Raw genomic sequence first — 25504 nt, 5'->3', positions numbered from 1 at the left:
AGTAAATTTTTAAAAAGTGAACCTGTACGTCAGTGCTATAATTGCCTTTGAAGTTGAAGGGAGACAGTTTGCGGTACAGTACCTCTCTGACTTCTAAGTTTATTCTGTCACATTGTTCCCCATATAAATGAAATTAATGTCTTTAAGTATATAAAGTCAAGCCTGTGCATTCATAATTTTAAAAATGAGTTCTAGAATTTTTAACCTATATACTTGGGTAAAATTCTTCAGATAAAATACCTATGGAAATTGTTTATCATTGTTAATTTCTTGAAGATATTTTAGTTTTATATCAAGTAACTAAGGGCTTTCCGAATTATTTTTGGTAGCTGTTACTTAAAATCTACTCACATGCTTTCTTTAAAAACAAAAGGTTCCACTTCCTCCGAATGGACAGATGCCAGGATTTGGCCTTCTTCCTACACCTCCATTTCCTCCCATGGCTCAGTCTGTGATTCCTCCAACTCCACCCGTGCAGCAGCCTTTCCAAGCTTCTTTTCAGGCACAAAATGAACCACTTACCCAGAAGGCACATCAGGTAAAACTTTATTCTCAGATTGGTTATCTTTTTGGTTGCTTTGACTTATGTGCAGATTCCTGCCTGTTTGCTTGTTATCTTCATTTTTGAATGTGAAGATAAACTGTTCATTGGGCACATATTCACCGTTTCTGTGCCTAAAGCTTTTCATCTGGAAAGTGAACATAGTAATAACACCAATTTCCATAGGATTCTGTGAGGATTGATATAGAGTATAGAATGCTTAACCAGTGCCTAGTTTACCACTGTAATCAATGGTTTAGTAAAATCGTATGTAACTTATATGAAATTCCAGAATTAGAGAAGTGTTTCTTCTAAACTTGTAAACCATATAAAAAAATTTTTTTCTCACCAATGGACAGTCATTATTAAACTAGTAACTTGGTGTCAAGTAACCAGAATAAAACTGCCAAGGCAAGAGATTTGTAACTTAGCATTTTTTTAGTTTTTGTCATCTTCCCTCTGTAATTTCCAGTTCTCTCATTTAATGATGGGTGGTTATTTTTTGTTGTTTTTTATTGATTTTAAAGGAAATGGAAGTAGAACAACCTTGTATTCAAGAGGTTAAACGGCACATGTCTGATAACAGAAAGTCAAGATCTAGGTCAGCGTCCAGGTAATTGACAGAAAATGTTTTTCCAATCCTGTATGTCTTAGGAGACAGATTAAAATCAAACTGGACTATTTTTAGATATGCAGTGTTAATAAAATAACATTTGGTGTGTTTGTATGTCTGTATGTGTAAAGTGGGAGCAGAAGTAGTAATTTAAAAAACTAAGGTCAGTCATCTTACCCATGCTTTTCCCCTTAGTTGTTCCAATGCCTGCACGCATATATGCATAGAAGGATAGGAATTATGTATTCACAGTTCCTTTACAAGTTTATCAGCAAACAAAAGTGAAAAGGTAATAAATAATACTATAATCAGATAACATTTTTAATTGCTGCAGAAAAGAAGTTAACTGATAGATACCAGTAGTAGCAGTCTATCTCAATAATGACAGCTTCTTACACTCTCAAGTACATGATTTAGTTATAGTACCGAGTTATCAAAGATGAGAGACATTTTTATAAGCTAGTAACCTTATTTATGTCATTTAAAATATGTGCATGCTTTTTAACTTGCAGCATATTAAAATTTTTTAAAATGAATTCCCTGCTATTCAGTTATTATGTATCCAAACATTAAACTACCTGGTTCTATTTTTTCTTTTTCAGATTAATACCTGCTTACATTTTCAGTTTTTTCTCTATGTTCTATCCATTCTCCCCCTCATGAAAATGTTAGGTCACCAAAAAGAAGGCGATCTCGATCTGGTTCTAGATCTCGAAGGTCCCGTCATCGACGTTCTCGATCACGGTCCAGAGATAGACGCCGACATTCTCCTAGATCTCGGTCCCAAGAAAGGCGAGATCGAGAAAAAGAAAGAGAACGCCGACAAAAAGGCCTTCCTCAAATCAAACCAGAAACTGCGAGTGGTAAATTAACCTTTACGTTCAAACTTCTTGCATTATTTTTTTCGTATCCTGAGTATAATAAAATGTTTCATAACTGTTAGCAAAATACAGCTTTATTGTCTCTTGTTTGTGCTTTGGCGTACACCCTTGAGTTTGCTTTGATATGTTAAACTAGCTGTAAAACAGCAATAAGGAGTGAACCCAACTAATAGTGATGAGGAATAAAGTGATAGCATGTCTTGAATTTAATGTGTGGAATGGAAAGCAATTAACTAGCTCTCCTGTACATGGAAAGGTTTTTTTCCCCCCAGGTTAACTCTTTTTTAAGTATTTACAGTTTACAGAATATATTAGCTTGCATTGTCTCCTGAATCTCATCATGCATTTAGAATATGTTTAATAAGGTATCTAGACACATTCATGATATAAATTTGTAGTTACTATTGAAATTTTAATTTATAATACAAGTAGGGCATATGTAGAGCTTCTGCTTCTGGGAGGCTTATAGGATACAACATAAGAGAAAAACCATCCTTGTACACTCAACAGTCAGAAAGGGACAGCTGTATTAGTGGACAAAAACGCTGGACTGGTTGTTGATCAAGAGGGTTGGGATCGGGTCTTCTTCTGCTCACTTGCCAAGGGTGGCCTTGGACAGGTTATTGCTTCTCTGTCCCCAGTTTAGATCTATCTGCAAAAGGGCCAGATTTTTTTAAGTCTTATGTTCACTATCCTATTCCATTTCTGGAAGTACTACCACAATTTTCTAGAATATTTTTAGATGTATATGGGATTTGCTACTTAACCTTATGGTATCATGTGACTTGTGCTTTTTTCCTATAATGATTTTTTTATTGTAGAAAAGTACAGTGCTGCTCATTATCAAAATGTATATATTTTTATGATTATAATTTTATTTTAAGTTTGTAGTACTACACTCTGGGTGGGACAGCTGGACAAAAGGACTACTCAACAGGATGTTGCCAGTCTATTAGAAGAGTTTGGTCCAATTGAATCAATTAATGTGAGTATTTATTAAATTATGTAATGACAGTGGACAGTGATTAATGTCACTTTATGAAATCATGGACTTGAGACCCAAGTTAAAATTTGCCCAGCTTTGTAGAAGATGTGGCTAGTGTAGGTGTGGAGTCCATGTTTAGCACTCTGCATTTAACCACATTTCTTAGATAACCAAGTTTAATTTGAAACCCTTTTCTAGAAAATTCTATATTAACAAAGCTTGGAGAACTATAAGTTTATTAAAAACTGGTAGTTGAGACCAAATTTGAATTGCCAGTTTATGATACCTTAATCTCAGATTATAGAACCTGGCTTGGTAGGATGGGTAGGGGCCAGGGGAGTTGGGGTTGTTGGAGTTGGTTATTTAGTATTTATTTTATTTTATTGCTCTTTGATTTTATTATATTTTATTAAAATGTTTTGGAGCAGATGATTCCTCCCAGAGGTTGTGCCTATATTGTTATGGTTCATAGGCAAGATGCTTATCGTGCCTTGCAGAAACTGAGCCGAGGAAACTATAAAGTGAACCAGAAATCCATAAAGGTACAGTTTTATACCTTGTAATTCACTTTTTAAAAAATTTAACACATAATATTACTTGGCTTTTTAAAAACTAATTTTGGACACTGAGACATTTCGTATATGTCTTCTTAAAGAGGTTATCTCCTAAATGTTAACGTAAAATGTTAAATGTTGGATTCATGTAGAATTTCATTTTTTAACAAAAAATGTAGATAGGTTCATCAAGGTATTTTTAATTGGTGCTTTAAATATAATGTTGTTTAGTAAAAGATTTTGTCATTCAAGATTTTTTGGATTTTATACATTTAAAAAAAATTTTTTTAAGTTTTATTTATTTTGGGTGCCTGTGTGGCTCAGTTGGTTAAGCGTCTGCCTTTGGCTCGGGTCCTGGATTTGAGTCCTGAATCAGGCCCCTTGCTCAGCGGGCAACCTGCTTCTCCCTCTGCCTGCCGTTTCCCCTGCTTGTGCTCTCTCTCTCTCTCTCTCTCCGTCTGACAAATAAAATCTAAAAAAAAAAAAAAAAAAAGTTTTATTTATTTAAGTAATCTCTACACCCAAATTGGGGCTTGAACTCATGACCCTGAGATCAAGAGTCACATGCTCTTTCCGAATGAGTCAGCCAGGTACCCCTGGATTTTACACATTTTTAAAGTTTGCCATCTCGTTCTTAGAATAAACTATTAAAAATACTCAACAGAGATAGAGAAAAAGATGTAGTAGGTACATGGGTATTCTTCCCATAAGGGGCCAGAGTCAGCATTTCCTCAGTGTCGTAACACTCTACCCTTTGATTGCATTGCAAAAGGATTTTGTCTAATGTTGAATAATTCCAAGGTACTCAAGACTTTGGAAAGTGGTCCCCAGTATGCTGGACTGTGCAGGGAACTTCATTCAGATTTTCCCTGATAAACATTATTTTCCTTTTCTCTAAGTTTTATATTGGCTAAATTGAGAAGTGAGTGGTTGGAAGAGTGAATAAGGAGGTAATGCCAGTTAAATTTGTACAAAATGGGAGAAAAGGTTAACCAGTTTCCTGGCATCAAAGTGAAATCCAGGGATAGCAAGCCCAGATTGTTCCCCTCTTGCCCCCGAGTCTGAGTGATTAGAAATTCGAGAAACAGTTAACTCTCAAAACTGATATACTTCTCCCTTCCTTTCTTTTTATATTTTGACTAATGGTGATACAGATTGCCTGGGCTTTAAACAAAGGAATAAAGGCAGATTATAAGCAGTATTGGGATGTAGAACTGGGTGTTACTTATATTCCGTGGGACAAAGTCAAGCCTGAAGAACTGGAGAGTTTTTGTGAAGGAGGAATGTTGGACAGTGATACACTTAATCCAGGTAAAGCAGTATTTAATTTCTTTTAAAATTCATCTATTTTCTTGATTGTACATAGGAAAAATGTTTCTTCACAGTAGGAAGTGGTTTTTTGAAATTTTTCAAGTACCCACCATGTGCCAATCTCTCCATTATAAACTGAGGAAAGAATGGTAGATAAGACAGATGTGGTCTTTGCCCTTAAGGCAACTTCTATTTAGTGGGGCAGATTCAGACATAAATGAAATACTACTGATTGTGGGGTTAATCATTAATTACAGTAGAATTTTTCACTGTGAAAACCTAATAGATCAAATATTTGAGTCTTAGACTGAACATTACTAGGTATTGTGTTTTAATCCAGTGCTTTGTAATAATTTCTTTGAAAGCATTTACTAGTCCAGAGAAGCAGTCAAAAGTAAACATGTAGACAAGGAGGTGCGTTACCTGTGCCATGAATATTAAAAATGCAAGATTGACAGTAGGATTACAGTGGGGAAAATAGCAGGTGTGGGCACGATCTGGAGATTGATAGCTGGATAAGGAGGAGTGCAGGGTGGTATGGCAAAATAGTAAGTGATTAAAGGAGTTTCAAGCAAGCAGAGTTGGTTTGAGAGCCAAAAAGAGGTGAAACAATGCTCGGCCATTCCCATACCTTGACCTCTTTCCCCTCAGTGCGTGGTGGCTTCACCTAGGTTTCTGTTCAGGCACATAGGTATTAGGGCTCGAATGTGTGCCAGGCATTCTGGTCAGGGTAAAAAGAATCTTGCTCCTCCCTCCTGGGATCTATATTCCAGACAGTACACTATGTGGTTAAGAACATAGACCCTAGAGCCAGATGTGTGTTGAATCCTGCCTCTGCCACTTATTGGTATGTGTGACCTTGTTTTCCTTAATTTCCAAATTGTTTTCCTCATTTATAAAATGGGAATAATAATGGGACCTACTTACAGATGGTATGAGAATTCACTGAATTAATACATATTACTTAGAACTGTAGGCATTCTTTTGCATGTTTGTTATTGTGGTCCATTCACTTAATTAATATTTATAAGATTAGCATAGGCATTTCTTTAATAATCATACTGCTGAGTTTTTTATATAATCAGCATTTTAAAAATAATTTCTAGATTTAAAGTTATAAACTGAAAATGGTAAACTTGTTAAATTTCTTTAACTCTCATAGATTGGAAAGGAATCCCCAAGAAGCATGAAAATGAAGTTGCTCAAAATGGAGGGGCAGAAACCTCACATACAGAACCAGTATCACCCATACCTAAACCTTTACCAGTGCCTGTCCCTCCTATTCCTGTCCCTGCACCTATAACAGTGCCACCTCCACAGGTAAGAATATTTGGGGCACTATTTAAACTTGTGTCTGAAAGATAAACCTTTCTAAATCTTATTTATTTAGATATATGTCTAGATTAATGTTCAAAGACATGAATACATAAATGTGCATATTCAGATTTTGGTATGTCAGACCTACTTTTTATAAACTCTTAACACATTTTTCATAAACATCAACAAAATCAAAATAAATCCACATATCTGTCTACATTATTCAGTGTCCTTACAATGTTTCAGATTTGAGATGCAAACCTAATAGCATTTTATATTTGGCTTCCTCTTGTTTTCTTTTATTGGATCTTTATTCTTTGGGGACTTTATGTTCTGAGGGAACTTAAAGTATATATCCCAACAAGCAGCTGATTTGAGGGAAGGAGAGTTTCTTAATTTTCAATTTGTGTGGTGCTGTCATGAAATTTTTAATGGATGAGCTATTTAATAAATTGAGTGCCACTTAACATGAAGGTATATTCTTAAATGTCTGCTGTCTGGTCAGTCAGTGCATTACTTCAGAGGAGAGAATCTGGAATTCTAACAGAACATAGTTTGAATCCCAGCTCCATTGCTTATTCTCCACAGTGTGACTTTGGGCAAGTCACCTAATCTAAGCTTTAATTTCCTATCTATAAATGCGCGAATTCCCTTTCTTGGCTTTGGCTCTGGTGTTCTTCCTAGGTCAGAGTTGTTTTGAGGATTAAATGACATAATATATGTTAAATACTCAGCATGTTTCCTGTACCTTTTTCAATTTCTCACATTAAATCTGAATCAGATAAATCTGAACTATCACAAAAAGTGAGTTACCTAGCCTTTTGATTTTCCCTCCCTAAGGAGAAAATTACATGCTTTGATATATACTTAGCTGTGATATTTTATAAATGGATTTCCTAAATTGGCAAACTGTTTTGCTGACCTTTTGGACATGCCCATTCAGCACAGGTTCTAAACAGGATTCAATGTATATCCCCACTTATTTAAAGAAACCTGACTAATCTGTTAAAATTGATCATACTTTTTTTTTTTTTAAATAGTAGCTAACATATGTTTGGTGTTTATTAAGTGACAGGCACTAGCACTTAACATGTATTACCTCTTTAATCCCCATAACTATGTGAGGTTGGCACTTTTCCATTTTACAGATGAGTAAACTGAGGTCTAGAGGTTGTAAATAGCTTACTCAGGGTCACAAAGCTAGTTAAAAGGGGAGAGGGGATAGGCAGTTTGACACCAGAACCTGGGATCTTAATCATTGTAAATTGCCAGGTAGCTTTTCTTAGAGTTGTATTTCTCATGCTTACCTGTCCATACTCGTGAGATAAAATGTGAATTTGCTATCTTAGAGAAGCGAACAAAAATTTGAATTCTGTCATTTATAGTTGGTACTAATTACTATCTGTTAATAGATAAATTGATTCACACAGTAAGCACAAGTTTAGAAATAGCTTTTTCAACAAGATCTTTTCATCTCTACTTACCATATGGATGGGAAGATGGCTAGATACGTGGCTTCATTATTGTTTGTTTTTAGGTCCCACCACATCAGCCTGGTCCTCCTGTAGTTGGTGCTCTCCAGCCACCCACGTTCACACCTCCCTTGGGCATTCCCCCTCCGGGTTTTGGTCCTGGTGTTCCTCCTCCGCCGCCTCCTCCACCATTTTTGCGCCCAGGATTTAATCCGATGCATTTACCACCAGGTACACTAAGTTGTTAAAGAAGACATTCTTTTTAGAGCCCAAAATAAGGTGACACAACATAAGTTGACATTATTTTTCTTATTCTAGGTTTTCTTCCTCCTGGACCCCCACCTCCTATAACTCCACCAGTATCCATTCCTCCTCCTCACACTCCACCAATAAGCATCCCAAACTGTAAGCATGTTTTTCTTTCGTGTTCACTCGTCCTCTTGGAGTTGGGAGTAGGAGGGAGAATGGACCAGTAATAGGGTCTGTAGTATGGCAAAGAATGTTGACTGGGGAGATAATTATTCAGCTTCACATGTTGATGTAATTATATTCCTTAGCTACTATCGCTGGTATAAATGAAGACACTACAAAAGACTTATCTATTGGAAATCCCATTCCAACAGTGGTGTCTGGGGCTAGAGGAAACGCCGAGTCTGGTGACAGTGTGAAAATGTATGGCTCTGCCGTGCCACCGGCTGCACCCACGAGTCTGCCCACCCCTCCCGTAACCCAGCCTGTTTCACTTCTTGGTGAGTTAATTTTTTTATCATTAGTTTTTTTTTTCCCCACCCAAGTTAGGTGTTTGTTTTGTTTTGTTTTAAACAATGCTAATTTTGGTAAAATGTTCTCTGAGACTGATATTTTTCTTTGAGGAAGATCTTTCTCTTAAGTATGTGCACTTGCTCTTTACCAAGGAGTAGCCCAAGAGACAACCTCAAAGATGAAATCATGTTTGTTGTCCTGAATAAAAGTGTGGATTTGTACATCTTAATTTGGTATAGGAAAGTGATTAATCTCTGTGAGGGGGAATTGGTACAAAGTCCATAATTGATACAACCCCGGACGTCCAGCTTTATAAGAGCTTTTCTTTGACAGCCTAGAATTTTTTCCTGTCTGGACCAATTTTTACAAAACCCTGGGCTGTGATAACCTTCTCTGTTGGCTAGCAAAGAAATTACCTTTGATACATTGTAATAAAATGGCTTTATTGTCTGAGTGACAGTTGCACAGCGTGGGGCAATGCTTTCTCACCCCTCAGTTTTCTCCTGCTAGTTTATCTACTATACTCTTAACGCACAATTTTACTACTGCGATCAAGGGAAGTAAGATTTAGATTGTTTACATCTTTAAGGGGCTTACTTGAATTATAAATGATCATTTCATATACTAGTTATGGTGACCATCTTTTAAATTAATAAATTGTATTTTGAGGTGGTTTTGCCAAGTATAATTAACACTTGATTCTCCTAATGGGTAGTTAATTCATCCTTAGTATTACAACATTATAGTCCTAGAAGCCCATTGTATTTTTCAGAGGTATATGTATGTGCACATATGTGCTTTCATAATCTTAGATTTTTTTTTTTAAGGAGAGAGCACATTAGTTGCCTCTGAAATGTAGGACTGTGGAACATTAGTTTGTGATACAGGACTTTTACTTTTCACCTACACCTATTTTGGGCTCTAAAAAGAATGTCTTCTTTAACAACTTAGTGTACCTGGTGGTAAATGCATCGGATTAGTGCTGTTGGAAATTTTTACTTTGTGCATATACTACATTTGTAATAAAAATCAATTTGTTTTCAAATAGCATGCTGTCTTCTGCCCTCTCTAAGACTGAGCTTAGTCTGATAATAAACTTGATTTTTATTTCCTTTAGTACACAGACTGGGTAATGGTAAAAGAGCATTTGGGATTAAAATTTGTCACCAGTAATGTAGCAGTAGTCATCATAACGGTGGGAAGTAGCTTGTTTAATGAGGAAGTTGCTTTAAGAGGTCTACATCATAATGAAAATCATGCAGTAGAAGGAACATTGTTCTAGGAGCCGGGAAACCTTAAAATCTTTGGATCTCAGTTTTGTTACGCATTTTGTTTTTCATATTTGTAGTAAGATCGTTGCATAAGAATCACAGAATCTGAGTTGGATAGTATTTTCTGATCCACCCCTTTCCTCTGCCTCACACTGACACCCCTGGTTGTGAATTCTCTTTGTAATGAGATTTCCTAGTCTAGTAGCAATCCATGGATATTAGGCCGCCCGAGACTATTTACAAAGTGGCATGCATTTGTGCTTTTTTTTGGTGTTAGTAAATCCACTGAATGAAAGCTTTCTTCATCCCCAAGAGTTTAATAACCACTACTTTCAAACAGCCTTGAAGACTAAGTAGCCTGCCACTGATTTAACATTTAGGTTTTGAAGACTACACCCTTTATTTCTTACCACTGCGGAGGTGCATAATTTAAACTCTGCATCCGACATGTGAAACAAAGCACAGATCAAAAGTTGGTGAGCTTGAAAAACAAACTTAGTAAGTTAAGCACTGCTAGAAAAATAATTACATTTCTTAGCATTTTTCATTGCCTGACATGCCTCTTTGTATGTCTTCCCCTCCTTCTCCCTCCCAAATACACACTAGAATAGAAACTCCATGAGAGAGGGACATTTGTTATTTGAGGATGTGGATAGATGGATGGTTTTCAATGCAGGGCTGTTTATACTTTATCTCTGATGATGATCTTTGTAACTTGCAAAACAAAATTTAGAAATTGAAGGCTGTTCCAAATCTGGAAAGACCAAAATGTGACATAACATAAAAATGAAAACTGTTTGTCAAAATAAGTACTTTTAACTAAAATGCAGTAGTTTAGTTCCAGTCACAAGAAAGAAAGCCTTTCATATTCCTTCAATTAGAAATCTTGAAAAGAATACCCCATAAATTTTGACCTTTAGAAAAAGGAGACTTTTTAATGTGTATGCAAATAAAGGAGAATTTACCCAAAAGAGGAATCACAGTTCCATCATTCTGATAAAGAAATGCAATAATCACATGTAATACTGCAGCACTGAAGGATTGCTAATTAGGTTGGGATATTGTTGATGTTGACCAAGTAATAGAATATTAGAACTAAGATGCTTTCAACTTTCTTCTTGGTGCTCTAATGTTTCTCTTATGATAATAAAAAGAAATGCTATGCTGTACCAGGAAACTTAAAGCCTAGAAGGTGATATGAAACTCCAGTTTCTTCATCTGTTTAAAAAAAAAAAAAAGAATAAAAATGACACACCAGGTGTTGTGGTGATTCAATGGGCTAATGTATATAAAATGACTGACATGTGGGGCCTGCCACAGGGTAGGCCATCTGTGAATGGTGGGTGCTTATTACAGAGGTAAGGAGTGTCCTAGGAGATTTAGAATACCTAGACAAGATCTATACTTTGTAATTCTAAAATTATATTACTTTAGCTGTGATTTGTAAACTGTTCTATTTGTTGGCAAAGGAAGCAAGCTTTTTAGGGAAAAAAATGTATCTTGACATATTTTGCCTCAGATACTTTCATGGTGGATTAGACCAGGTCATAAGTTCACACATTTTCAAGTTCCATCACTTGGCCTAATGAGGAAGTATGTTAGTTCATAGTGATATTTCACTGAAACAGCATAATATGATATTTGTATTCTTCTCATTAATGATACTCAGGTAGTTTTCTTACAAGGGAAGGTGAACCTATTCTTGGGACTTAACTAAGTTCTTGGATCTTACTTTCTGAAGCATGGCAATAATAATTTAAAGTGGCAGGGGCAAACAACTGTTCATCACATCTCCCAACATTCAGTAGTTAAGACCTGATTATTATGGAGAGGAGGCAATGCAGTGCTGCAAGGACTGGCTTAAAGAATTTTCTGAATGATCAGATGTAAGTGTGGGCATTAGTTTGGAAGTGTTAACTACTTATTTCTGGAGTTGGGCTGAGGTAGCCCACACTACCAAATTTGTAGAGACCTAAACCTCCATCTTGTAGAAATTCTGATTATTTTAGTAACTGGTAATCTGAAAATATGAAGTTATATGATGCACAGTAATAATTCATTATCACTTGAGTTTGAAGAAATCCATTCTTCGTACCTCACACTCCAAAATAGCTAGTTAGGACAGTGGTGGTTTCATAAAAGCTATTGGTAACAGTTGTTGATCATTTAGGAGAGAAGGAATATTAATGATAATAGCAATTCAGTTTATTCTCTTTACTGTATTAAGTGTATGTGTTTACTTTTCAAAAACTTGTATAACATGTATCTCTAATATGTATAGCATATTTTTATTAAAAAGTTCATTGTAAATGTGAAATTTGGGTTACTTTGGTGTTGCAGACAATAAAAAAAATACACAAAAAAATGTTTGTTTGTGTTACATATCTCTACTGTGTTACCAGTATATCCAAAATATCTTTTCAAGGAAAAATTATGCTAACTTGGACTCTTTCCTTTTGTGGAAAATGAAAGCCTTTTCTCTTGTCAGATACACTTATTCATTAATTGTTAATATGCAAATTCTCCCTAGTTTTGTCACACTGCTATAGATGATGGTGAAATTTATAAATAGGAATTGGGTATTTCTAAGATTGCTTCCTATTTACTGATAATTTTGGTTACCAAAGATCTAAAGCCGAAGTCACAAATTGGTGGCCTCTAGGCTGAATTGCTAGGCAGTGGTGTGATGCCCTTCAGACTTGGTTTCTACACATCCCTGCGTGAACTCAATAAGCATTTGAGTTGATGTTTCCCAAATTTGGACACTTCAAGAAATTATGTGTACAGAATTGGTTTGTGAATTATTACATACTTAAATGGGTGTGTTTGCTTTTATGCAATAGTTATGATCCTTAAAACTGCCTAGAAGAATAGTTTTACCATCACATTCAGTAATTACTTTAAAATTGATACTTGATTTGTGGTGATTTCACTTAGCTTGGATTTCTCTGCCCAGAATTTTTATTTTTTTTATAGTTAGTAATTTTTAACATTTAAATTAGAACATTAGAGCACCAATCTAGTGTGAATAACATTCAAAGGAAACCTGAAGACAATTCTAGAAAGCAGTTTCTTTAATGGTAATATTTAATTTTTAATATAACTTATGTTTTAATATTTTTTTTCTTACTGTGAACTTCACTATAATGTTTGGTTATTTTTAATTATAAGCTAGAGGGATCTATGAGGTATTTGATTTGGTACCTCAAAAAGCCTGTTGACTCTGTCCTGTAAAATGTTCCCTTTGAAAGCTTTAAAATATCCGAATTGGAACTCTAAATATTACATTGGTAATTATTTCACTAGTGTTACATAGTAGAAATGGTTCCCATATACTCATCACAATACCTTCAATTTAGTATATAACATTGTTCAGTGGATACAGTAGATAATTAATAGCTATTAATCCACAACGAATACTTGCCTTGGATATGAGTTGATGCATGAATACACTGTTATTTTCTCAGAAGGTGAAGTATTTCGAATGAAAAACACAGGGAAGGTCTTGTACAAAAACTGGAAAGCTGCTTATCACATTGTCCCCATGTCCCTCTGTGCTTCCTAGGCTATAGAACTCTAGCCTAAAGTCTTTCTTAAGTTTAAATCTTTCTGACATATATCACTTTGGGCTTGAGGAAGGTGGGAGGGGCAGACACTCTGGGCTCTAGATTGATTTTGGTAGACAATGATGTTGCTGTGAAGAATTTCAGGTAAGATTTTTTTTTTTTCCCCAGCTGATGTTGAAAGTAAAATTCCCTAGGGAAATCTCATTCAGTGATAGGTTAGTTGTTTATTCCACACTTCTTGACTCTCATAGTGCAACAAGTCAGAGCTGTTATACTTTGCCAGTTATAGTAAAATAGCAATTTGTGTGCAAATTCTAAAAAGCTACTATAAATAAACTATAGGAAATTGACCAGAGCCTATTGCACGTTATTTTGCAAAAAGCCAAGGAGTCATTTTAAAATAATCTGTGTCTGATTTCTCTTCATTTGAAATTCTGGTTTTCATGTATTGGATTTCATCAAAACCTACTGTACTCCTGTGCTAAACATAGATCCACCTCTCAGTTATACCTGCTTTATGTATTATTGAAAACTCACATTTCTCTTAAAGATGTCTGATTAACATTCTAGGCACGATCTGTTTTTGGTATAATCTTAATGTGTAATAATATCTAAATGTGCTTTCTCATTCTTTGAAAACTAGCTCCTTATTCTTTTGTTCTCCCCAGCTCCCAGCATAACAACTGCTATAAGAATTGCCTGGGAGTCTTTACAAAATAGTTATGCTCTAAATGTTACTAAATGGTAAATCTAAGCAAAGGAAAGACATGTATGAGTTGTACTAGTATTTTCATTTTCTGAAGGTCCGGAATGAAAAAAAGACAGTGATTTTTTAAAATTACATATATATATTATATATATATATGCACATGCCTAGGGCTTTCAGGGTATTGGTGGGAGAGAGAAGAACGGTTGATAAATTTTTTTCCTTGTGGGAAAATTTCATTCTAGGTTCATGCAAATGCCACAGTAACATTCATTTTATTGGGATCAGATCAAAAAAGGTGGAACTGCAACTAGGAACAGAAAAGGAGGTTGTGTGCAGCTTTTCTCAAAATAAATTTCAGATCTTTGTAGGTTAACAGCGGAAAGACACTCCGCGCCTGGGAGAGAAACCTGGACTTAAAGCCTCTGCTCTTGCACCCCGAGAGAGACTTTCTCCTTGATAATTTGGTCATCACCTCTGCCACCACCATTCATTTGTACATTCAACATGCGTTTATTCAGTACCTACTGTGTGCCAGGCACCCTTCTGGGTACTAGAGATACCTGAATGAACAAGACAAAAGCCTGTCTTTATAGAGCTTCTATTCTAGTAGGGACTTAAATAATAAATAGTTATTAACTAATAATTTCACATGGAGATAATCCTACAAAGAGTGAAGCAGAGAACACTTAGGGATTTGAGTGTCGCATGGGATGTGCTATTTTAAATAGGATGGCTCAGGAGGGCATCTAAGGAGGTAATATGGAGAGAAATGATGGGCAAGAACCATAGAAATAGAGAAAAGACATTTCAGGTAGAAGACCAAAAGGAGGCCAAGATTGAGAATGAATTTGGCTTATTTGAGGGACCACAGTGAGCTAGTGTGGCTGGAGCAGGGTGAACAAAGGAAAGAGTGGCAGGCTATCAGTTTAGAGAGGGTTGTCAAGGGCCTGGTTATGAGTGCAGTGGGGAATGTTGTGGTTCTAATCCGATGTATATTTTATAAAGGATGATGGCTATTACATAGAAAACAGACTATAGGAGTTGGTAAAAGTGGAAAGAAGGCACTAGTTGGGATGCTGTTGGAGTCGCTGAGATGCGTGCTAACCACTTGCATTGGGGTGGTACAGCGGAGGAAATGAATTGGTTGGACACGGGATTTATCTTGAAGATAGGGCCTCCCTATTGCCTTATTAAATATGGGATATGAGAGAAGGGAGTCAAGAATGAGTATTTGACCTGAGCAATCAGTAGGGAGTAATTTCCATTCCTGAGATGGGCAAATGTCAAAGAGGAGTGGATTTGCAGAGAGGGTATCAAGTGAAAATGTTGGGTATTTTAACTTTGAAATTTAGGTGCAGATGGTAAGTAAACAATTTGGTGAATAAAGTCTAGAGATATAATTTTGGATGTCATCCGCAAACACACCAGCAAAGCCACAGGAACCTGTGAGAGTACCTACGGAGGGAATGTAGAGACATAAAGGGATGAGCCCAGGAACGCTTCCAACACCTAGCACTTGAGAGTACAATACTGAGAACTAAGGTGGGCATAGTTTCGTATGCCAGGAACTCTTCTGAAGAGTTTGTGTGTATCAGTCATTTGAGCCTTAAGTCCTAAGAGGTAGGTAGTTACCCCATTTTATAGATAAGGAGGCTGAAGCGTGAAGAGAGGAAGTAGCCTGGCTAAGTCAACAGCTACAAGTGGTGGGTCCAGAATTGAAGCTACACCTGTGGTTTTAACTGCTGTTCTGTACTGTTCTGTTCAGCAGAGGATACTGGAAGGTGCAGCCAGTGGGCGAGGAGGCAAAGTAGAGGGAGTATTCTGGAAGCCAAGTAGAGTTCCTAGGAAGACGGGAGGGATCGACTATCAGTTGTATTGATGGGTCAAGGAACGACACTGAAGCTTGCTGCCTGGATTTAGCAAAATAAAGGCTCCTGGATAACCTTAGGAATGTGGTTTCCTCAGAATGAAGGATCCAAAAGCCCAATTATGTAGGGTCAGGGGAGAATGAGAGCTGAAGAAATGGGTACAGTGATTTTGGACATCTTTGAGGATATTTGTTATATAGAGGAACAGTGAAATGGGGTGGTAGTTGATAGGAGATGCAAGGTAAGGAGGGTCCTTGTTTTTTGTTTTTTTAATTTCTAAAAATGGATGAAACTAAAGCATCTTTATTGGAAATCAACAGAGGGGAAGTTTTTGGTGCAAGAAGAGGCGTTTGCTGAGGGCATGCATGGATTCAGGGTTTGAATAAAGGGCTTAGCCCTTGGAGCATAATGTTCTTGGAGTAATAGGGGTACAGGTAAATTGGTAGATGTGGTGGTAGGTAGGTGAGTGAAAAAGTCTTCTTCCAACGACCTTTATTGTTTTCATGATAAAGCCCAATATACATATATATATATATATATATGGTTTCCATTTCAAACAATATAATGGAATAGTACTTGGTAATTTAAAAAAAAAATGAAGCCCTTAAACGTGCTACAAGGTGGGTGAACCTTGAAAAGATAGACTAAGTGAAAAGCCAGTCACAGAAGATCACATATTGTGTGATTCCATTTATATAAAATGTTCAGAATAGGCAGATCTATAGAGACAGAAACCAGAGTATGTGGTTGCTTGCGGGGGGGGGGGGGGGGGGGGCAGGGAGTGGTGCAGCAATTGTCCGGAAATGGGGGTGATAGAGTTTGGGTTTTTTGAGGTGATGATAATATCCTAAAGTTGATTGTGATGGTTTCCCAGCTCTGAATATACTAAAAACCATTGAATTATACATTTTTATGTGGATGAATTGTAAACTATATGAATTTATCTCACTGAATTTGGTATAAAACAAACCCCCTAAGAGTAGACAGGATTAAGGAGAAACAGGAGCAGGTGAATTAGATATCTAGGGAAATGAGAATGCCAACAGACTAGGAGAATTAGGATCACTAACCAGAATTAAGGAAGCACTTGTGGTTGCAGTTGTAAACTTAAAATGAGACCAGTGGGCATGTTGGGGGTGGGGTGACCCCCCAGCCCTGTCTGTGTACAGATTAGGTAGAAGAGTTGCGTTCAGAACCATCGAGGTTTCTCCAGGCAATTGTGAGGGGGGACCATGGACTCCAAGGCAGGTAAGGAGGGGAAGGTAAAGACAGTGAAGGGCATTATGGGGGCCTGACCTTCATGAGATCAAAAATTATTCTGAGAAGGGGGTCAGAGAGTGGGATGCTTGCAGATGAGAAATTGGAAGTAATACACGTATTTGTAACGAAAGGTCCAGGACTTGAAAGAAGCAGTGGTTTTGGTAGGATGGAGGACAAGATCATTGGTGTAGAGGTAGAACTGCCTTGCTTTTTAGATGTTTCCTTCTCATACTTTTCCTCCCTCCCCTTTTCACCTAGCAAGTCCTTGCTTTCCTTAAAGGATCCCCCTTAAATTTACATCCTCTTTAAAGGCATCCAGCTAACTGATGCATTTGGGTCACGCCCACAGTATTTAATTCAAACCTTTAGTAACTTTTTATGTGTCTCCCTGTCCTCCCCGCCCCCCCCCACCAGTCCTTAGCAGAAAACTACTTGTTAGGCAGAAAGACTGTTTGTGTCCCTTATTTATGTTCTCCTGAGATTTCAAGGTCCACGTTGGACTCCAGCCGTGATACCAACTTCCCCTTCCTCGCTGCCCCTTTAGCCTTTAACATACCCGTTCTTTATGTCACATAATTCTGGACAGCTTTGCGCTATGTAGCAATGGCACCTCCCCTTTAAACTTGACTTATTTTTTAATTGTGAAGTGTCTGGTTTTTTACTCATAGGAATATTCACAGTTAAGTCTTGGTTATTTTGAGTTAAACTCCAACGTATTTCTTATACTTACCAAATTTGAAGACAGACGTTTGGGGCTGTCCTTTTCCTGCATTAAAATCTGCTGTATTAAAATTTCGGAAACTTTAAGGTAGTGTTTCCTCAGGTCTGAACTCTTCGCTTTTCTCACCTGAACTGTGGGTAACACTGGGACTTCTCTTGCGAGCTCTAGATACACATACCAGTTTCTTCTGTACATTTCCACCAGATCTAACTCAGTCTCCTCTAGCTCTCAGTAGAAATTTGTCCTCTGTCTCCCCAAAAATAGCTTTTCTTCCTAAATTCCTGCACTGTGTTGATGCTTCCGTCTACTCATTCAGAGCAGAAAGCTGTGCTCCTCATCTCTGTCCCCTCTGTCTCGGTCCAGTCTCTCGTTTCTGTCCCCTGGATTCTGGGGGTAAGAGTCCCCCTGCTCTCCACTGTCTTTCCCTTCCTGGCTCTCCTGCACACTGCTGGCTAGGAAGCTCTTTCAAAAATGGACACAGGATCATCCCTGCAAATAATGCCTTGGTTCTCGCCCCATCACTTTTGAGTCAGAGTCCAGCTTTCCTCTTGCGGCATAACACACCTCTGAATTGCCCTAGCCCGTCCGCTCAGCCTCAGGAACCTCTTTCAGTTCAGCTGATAGTAAGTTTGTATTCGCACAAATTCCTTCTCGCTGCTTCAGTAATAAACCTCATCTTGTGTATTTGTTTTCTCTCTCTCGTCAGAAGACATTCTGTTGCAGTTCTCTTGACTGGTGCTGTCCTTCCTTCCTTCCTTCCTTTTGAGACCCCATTCAGACACCCTAAGCCCCACACTCAGATTCATGCACACCAGCTTCCTCAGCTCCACCTTTGCCACCATACTAGCTTGTGCCATCTCTTCCAGCAGTTGGCATGTTCCTTTCTACTTAGGCTGTATCCTGTTCGAAGGAAGGGACTATGTTTTATTTATCTTTGTATCTGTAGCACATGAAATGAGTTAATAATGTAAAGTTCAGGCGTTCAGTATGTGTGAGTTAATTTTTTCTTAATCTGTAACTCTAGAAGACTTGTCAGTGGCATTGCATGTCATACTTCCAGATCAGATGAATAATTGCTTTGAATGCCCTTTAGACCAGAGTAACTCATGATACAGTCCATTGATGTATGTATAATGTGAACTTTCCTAATTAAAAATGAAATTTCAGCTAGCATGCCTATCGAGGGCTTATGCCACCTGGTGTATTTTTAGTTAATTATAGCTTTCATTATAAAAACAACACATGTTGACTGCCAAAAAACAAAACAAATAATAATCCACAATTTTATCACTTCTGTGGCCTGAAGGTCAACATTTAGGACTATGGGAATAGTCTGTCAGGGGAATCTAAATGTTGGTCCATGAAGGATTAAATGGAAATCTGCTTATTTACAAATGAGAGAAGGGATTTGAGCATGTAGTATAATAGGCAAATACAAATATCCACACATACAGAATCAATGAATTAGGCAACATTTTTGCTTTATAAAAATATTATGCTTTGTAGGTAGTTTAAATATATGATTACTGTAAATGTTAACCCTATTAAAGCAATCTCTGTACTCTCATATGCATGTTATAAAGGACTTAAGAGATGTCTTCCTAGAGACAGGTTTGTATTTTAAAGAGTATCATTGCCAATTTATCTGTTGCGTGCAAGGGTGAGGTGGCCTTGCATCCTTTGGCCACTGTCAGATTGGTAGTTGAGGAAGCCAGTGTTGGGTAAATCAGGAAATGGGACCTTTCCATTATCCTGCAAGAGTCACTGTTTCCTTTTAAAGATTCATCTGAACCTAATTCTTTTGTTATTATAAGATGCTTTGAACCTCTTTCCCATTTTTCTATTGTTATTTAAAAATTTGGCCTTGGCCTCTTGAGCCTATAAAGTACTCGAATGTGCCACACAGTTTGAACTCCAGAACAGAGTAAACAGTGGTCATTTTAAAGGCTGGTGGGAAAGTAAAGCTCAGTTTGTGTGTTATCTCCATTAAAAGGGCAGTAGCTTGGGTACATACATTTTATGTTGTTTGAGTTACAGTCCACAAATGTTGGGACTAATTTCTTTTAAAAGTGAGAGAAAGGAGGTATCTTAGGTTCTTTTGTTGCCCTGCTGTATGGTATACACTGAGGGTCTACTAAGTGATAGGAACGGCGTTTGCCATTGTGAATTCATTTCGATCTGAAATATGGGTAGGTTCTGTATATGTTCATTGGGATTTTCAAGGAGAGTCTGAAGAGTGTGTGAAGAGACAAGGTCTGTACTTCATTTGTCCATTTCATAATTTCTAGCTTTTTACTGTGGTATTTAGCATATTTTACCTTTAGACCGGACAGGTGGAAGCTCAGTGCGTTCAACATTTTTCCCAACTACCAAAGTGCTTGACTTTAAATTGTGGTGGATGTTGGGGGGGCCACAAGTGGTTCATAAGATCCAAATCGGAAATGGAAAATGCATTCATTTTAGTGAAGTCAGATATTTAATGTTAGGATATTTATCACCTGTCGAGTAGATGTTATTTCAGCATTTAACTATAGACAAGGCTCTGAGCTCACTCTTAGTATTTTATCCCATTTAATCTCAACAAGAGGCAGGTGTTATTCTCATTTCTGAGGCGCATGTCCAAGGTCATTCCTAAGTGAGATTATATTTCACCATACTTCTTTTTAAGCATTTGAAGGAAGGTGTTGTGTGTAAGTAAATACCAAGGCTGTTGAGTCTTCATGTTAAAAGTTACAAACTGCTGTACCTATATTTTCAGGTCCACTCTATTTAGTCCTTAAGTCTGACAGAACAGTATTGGACCACATGTTGTGAGGAGCAGAAACTGAAGTTAGACTTTCGTTTCGTATTTCTTATACAAAAAATTTAGGAGCGAGCAGGACTTGTTAAATGTTTGCTGAAGCACGTGGGAGGAAGTGGTTCAAGCTGATGTTAGGGTGGGGGGAAGTACTTAGTATTAAAGTATTGGGTTTGCTCTTGGGTTTTTTTATCAGTGTCACGCAAGCATTTCTCTTACCATTTTTGGTCAAGAATCATAACCCATAACTTGCTCAGAGGCCTTTCTGCAGTACATGGGTAAATAGTACATATTCCAACATCTGGAATATTTTCCAGTGTTAACAGTTACAATGTTACAGTAATGAGTTTACTCCTATTGGTCATTGTATTTGGCTTGTGATGCTGATATTTGCAGAGAGAGAGATGATGCCTTTCTGTTACTTGAGTGGTGAGCGGCAGAAACAAATCCATACTGTTTGCCATATCATTTTAAATGCTGGATTATTGAATTTGTATGACTTAAACCAAAGTGTGAGCAAACTCTCATGTAAATGGGAAATGAAACCAGTATGTCCTTGTTGCTGTCAACAGCACCAACTTCGTCTTGCCGCCTTAGGAAGAATGAATAGAAGATGAATGGCTGAACTTGGAACATACTTCCGTCATTGTGGCCTAGCAAGTTACACCTTATGCTGTGCTTTGAAAAAGAACCTGTAAAAATAAACTCTCCACTGGTGTATCAATCTTTATTTTATAAGCATTACTGTTCAAGTGATGCTTACTGTATAGTAAGGCATCTAAACGACATGGAATCAAAGAGACCTCCCTCTTCAGTGGATTTTCTGGGTCAGTGACCCCATTTGTTTCTAGTATTAAGACTTTAAAGTGTAAAATTTCCTAAGAGTACACTGAGCTGGCTTTCAGAATTGGCTCAGATAGTTCAGCCTTTTCTCATTAGGCCTAGTCCATTGTATCTCTCAAATGCTTTAAGTACTTTAAGTATTTTACCAAAGAGCTGCTGGTGAAGGCTATAGGAGACTTTCCAAAATTGGTATGTTGCAGTTTCCTTTTCCAGCTTATTTTGACCTCCACCAATGTTAGATACTAATTATCCATACACTAATTCTATAGACATATATCTTCATAGAATATATATATAGTATGTATCTGTAAGACTGTGCCATGGTTGTTACTGGGCCATCACATTGAGTCTCTCACAGGTAGACTGGCAAACAACACAAAATTGGAAGATTCTGGATTGAACTTCATTTTGATTCCGGCTCCACAGGAAACAGGTGAGAACAGAATGCCATCTTCTCTGTTCCTTTACATCCTTTTTTTTTTTTTTTTACTTTCTCTTAGGTACCCAAGGAGTTGCACCTGGTCCTGTGATTGGGCTCCAGGCACCATCCACTGGTCTTCTTGGTGCCCGCCCTGGCCTGATCCCACTTCAGCGCCCTCCAGGAATGCCTCCACCTCACTTACAGCGGTTTCCTCTGATGCCACCTCGCCCCATGCCGCCGCATATGATGCATAGAGGCCCCCCTCCAGGACCGGGGGGCTTTGGAATGCCTCCACCTCATGGAATGAAAGGCCCCTTTCCACCGCATGGCCCCTTTGTTAGGCCGGGCGGAATGCCAGGGCTTGGGGGCCCAGGGCCAGGCCCAGGGGGCCCCGAGGACAGAGACGGCAGGCAGCAACCCGCCCAGCCGCCGCCGCCGCCCCAGCCGCAGCCGCAGCAGCAGCCGCCGCCCGCCCAGCCGCCGCCGTCCGCACAGCCGCCGCCACAGCCGTTTAGAAATGATAACAGGCAGCAGTTCAATTCAGGTAGAGACCAAGAGAGGTTTGGAAGAAGATCTTTTGGAAATAGGGTGGAAAATGACCGGGAACGGTATGGGAACCGTAATGATGATAGAGAGAATAGTAATCGTGAAAGGAGAGAGTGGGGAAGAAGGAGCCCTGACCGGGACAGGCACAGAGACTTGGAAGAGAGGAATAGACGCTCTAGTGGGCATCGAGACAGAGAGAGAGATTCGAGAGATAGAGAGTCTCGTAGAGAGAAGGAAGAAAACCGAGGAAAGGAGAAGCCTGAGGTCACAGACAGGGCAGGTGGTAACAAAACCGTTGAACCTCCCATTAGCCAAGTGGGAAATGTAGACACTGTTTCAGAACTTGATAAGGGGGAGTCTGAGTCTGCAGTTGTAAAATCTTCTGAAGAGTTACCTGCTGAGGCTACCTCATCCGTTGAACCCGAAAAGGATTCTGGCTCAGCAGCAGAGGCTCCTCGTTAGAGACTGGAATTTGTCAAAATGTGACAGTGACACTTCTGGAGTGTAGAGCTCGAGGTGTACAGATGCTGTATTATACTTGCTCCTGCTATATCACAGCCCCGCAGTAGTTGGCGGGGTACTGGAAGCAATTTGATTGCTTCCCTTCTATTTAAAAATAGCCACAAAATAACAAAAAATACTGAAAATATGAATAAATATTACCCTTTTTGCTGTAACTTTTTAAAAGTTTTGACTTTAAAAAGTTTACAAATCGTAATTAGAAGTGCTCTCTATTTTTTTTTTTTTTAATTTAAGACAAGGTAACGGTGAAAGCTCCTCAAAACAATAGGGATGTTTTTAATAAACTCTATTTTCATAACAAACTTTAATGTGTGCTATTCTTCCTACACTGCATTAAGGTGGAAAAGGATTGTTCACCATCAAAGTTTGAGCTGTTAATACTGTACTGGAGTCTAAATTAGACTTGTTTATTTGATGGAAATAGACATCTTTATGTAGTTATTCTCAAACACTTTCATTTGTAATACTTTTGAATTTTAGCATTTCAATCATAAGGTGTAAAGGTTAGTTGTTTTAATGTTAATCGAAAAACTTGTTAGTTTGCAGTTCAATCACGGTTTTCTTTTTTGCCATTGGATTTGTGGTAAATGTTGCCCTAATTAATTTGTAAAGAGAAATTTTGCTGGGGGAAAAACTGGATCCCAAAGTACCCGACTGTACTATAGAATTATCTGATTGCCTGGGTATTACTTACTAGAAATAAGTTTGAGTGTTTTCTTAACATCCCATTAAATTTTTCAGAAGGGTGAAAGAAATCAAGGTTAACAACATTTGCAACCTAAAAGCTTTTTGTCTTATTTTATATGTTTAAGGACTTAAATGCAACCTATTGTTTCCTTACAAGCCTTGACTGTTGCCTTTCTTTAACATTTTTTAAACTCCCCTGCTGGGCAGAGGTAGACTGAACTTTTTGTCACATATAAGAACATATAAAGTATTTTCTTTGTTTAAATTGTCGGGTTAACTAGGAAAAATAGATGTAGGTTATCCAAGAACTATTACTTGAAGACGTCCAAAGCCAAATCAAACCTGTATCTAAAATAGTACAGAAAAGCAGTTCCATAAAACTGCTTTCCCCAGTGCCAAGGAAAAGACCTGTCGTTACACAGTACAAGTATTTATGGCCTTGTTGAAGCTTTTTTTTTCTTAAATTACCTTTTTAAACTGTCATAGTTTTAGGGTGCTGTGCAGGTTACTTTTTCTTTGCCCTCATCCCCAGGTGAAGCTACTTTATTACTTTGGCTTTTAAATAGTACTCTGCAGCAAGACCTTTGTTTTGATGGGGAGAATGTATCTAGGACAATGTTCTTGTGTTCCTGGCTTTAGAAAATGAGAGAAAATCCAAGTTGATATCTGCACTTGAATTATAAAACTTGTCCTTCGTTTGATGTTGGCCCACCTGAGAGGTTTAAAAGTCCTAACTGAAACTGCTTCTGGAAAGAAATATACATCTGATTAGTGTTCAGATTTCAAGGACTTAAAACCTGTATATCCAATTGTAAGGTATTGGAACCATCCTATTTGCACATGACAACCCCCCCCCCAGTACTAAGTGGTAGTGATTACATTTGAGGCTCACAAGTGAGGCCCTATATGTGAGTCTTATCCCACATATGTACACCAAACTGTACATTAGTGAAATCTGTTACTGTTTTTAAATTCTGACAGTGATTTTAACCACTTCTTCTGAGCATGTTGTTCTTTTTTCACCAATTTTAAAACTTTGAGAACACTACAAATTGTCCTTTTCCACGCTGGCTTTTCCTCTCCTAACCAGTATCCTACACATTTGATAAAAGTATATCATATATTTATGATCAATCAGAATTGTAGCTTATTTCTGATTTCTCAGAAATATTCTACAATTTTCAGTTAAAACTGTAATCCAGAGTCAAACCTGAATTAGGTTAACATTTCATTTAAAAGCAGTTTCTCATAGGTACATAATTAAGTATTTACAGTAAGAGAACGACTTAAATTTACTAATTGGATGTGTAAATTCTTAAAGAGACATAACCCACATTCAAACATTTCCTTGGTCCCATCTTAAAATGCTATGGTATCTTTCTTTCAATGGCTAACTTGGAAGCAGATTGTGCCAATCTCTACTTAAAACTAAATGTTCAGAGGTGTATAAAACGTGGAATATGTGCCATTTTGGCAGGTAGGTAAATTTACTCTTAGCTGAGACTATAACTTGCTGTTCACAATTTATCAAAGGGTTCTCTCAAACCATAACGTCTTCTTTTTAAAATAAACAAGTACTTTTTGAATCAAAATGCTAAGTAGCTAATCGGGGAAACCACCTTAATTTCCCTGAAACTGACAAACGAGATCTGTCCAACCAAGATTCCAGTTGAGGTTATTAGTGTTAGCTAAAAGACCAGCTGCTAAAAATTTAAACATCTTATCTCATTTAAAACACTCCGAAAAGCGACCTCTATGAAACAGGTAGTATCTGTCAACATATTACTAAATCCGTTCCATTCAAGCTCTATGTATGAGTATCAAGAGCTAATTTAGAGTTTCAATTTGGATACTTTA

The 25504-nt window shown here is 37.6% G+C and overlaps 1 protein-coding gene across 2 annotated transcripts in view; it reads left to right on the top strand.

The window, feature by feature from the left end:
• Window positions 1-25469, top strand: part of SCAF4 (SR-related CTD associated factor 4) — a 59881-nt gene extending 34412 nt beyond the window's left edge. The window contains exons 10-20 of one of the 2 annotated variants that reach the window (XM_032393269.1): window positions 374-538; window positions 1069-1154; window positions 1827-2017; window positions 2920-3020; window positions 3449-3562; window positions 4729-4885; window positions 6048-6205; window positions 7740-7905; window positions 7993-8079; window positions 8298-8423; window positions 21972-25469. In XM_032393269.1, coding sequence (XP_032249160.1) covers window positions 374-538; window positions 1069-1154; window positions 1827-2017; window positions 2920-3020; window positions 3449-3562; window positions 4729-4885; window positions 6048-6205; window positions 7740-7905; window positions 7993-8079; window positions 8298-8423; window positions 21972-22900 — 2280 coding nt within the window. In that variant the 3' untranslated portion in view covers window positions 22901-25469. Of the gene's footprint in view, window positions 1-373; window positions 539-1068; window positions 1155-1826; window positions 2018-2919; window positions 3021-3448; window positions 3563-4728; window positions 4886-6047; window positions 6206-7739; window positions 7906-7992; window positions 8080-8231; window positions 8424-21971 lie in introns of both variants that reach the window. The other variant, XM_032393268.1, reaches the window with a different exon arrangement.
• The last annotated feature ends 35 nt before the right edge of the window (window positions 25470-25504 follow it).

The sequence above is a fragment of the Phoca vitulina genome, unplaced genomic scaffold, assembly GCF_004348235.1.
Source record: "Phoca vitulina isolate PV1807 unplaced genomic scaffold, GSC_HSeal_1.0 scaffold72, whole genome shotgun sequence".
NCBI lineage: Eukaryota > Metazoa > Chordata > Mammalia > Carnivora > Phocidae > Phoca > Phoca vitulina.
Note: the sequence above shows the minus strand (reverse complement) of the source record. Positions and strands in the feature narration are given on the sequence as shown.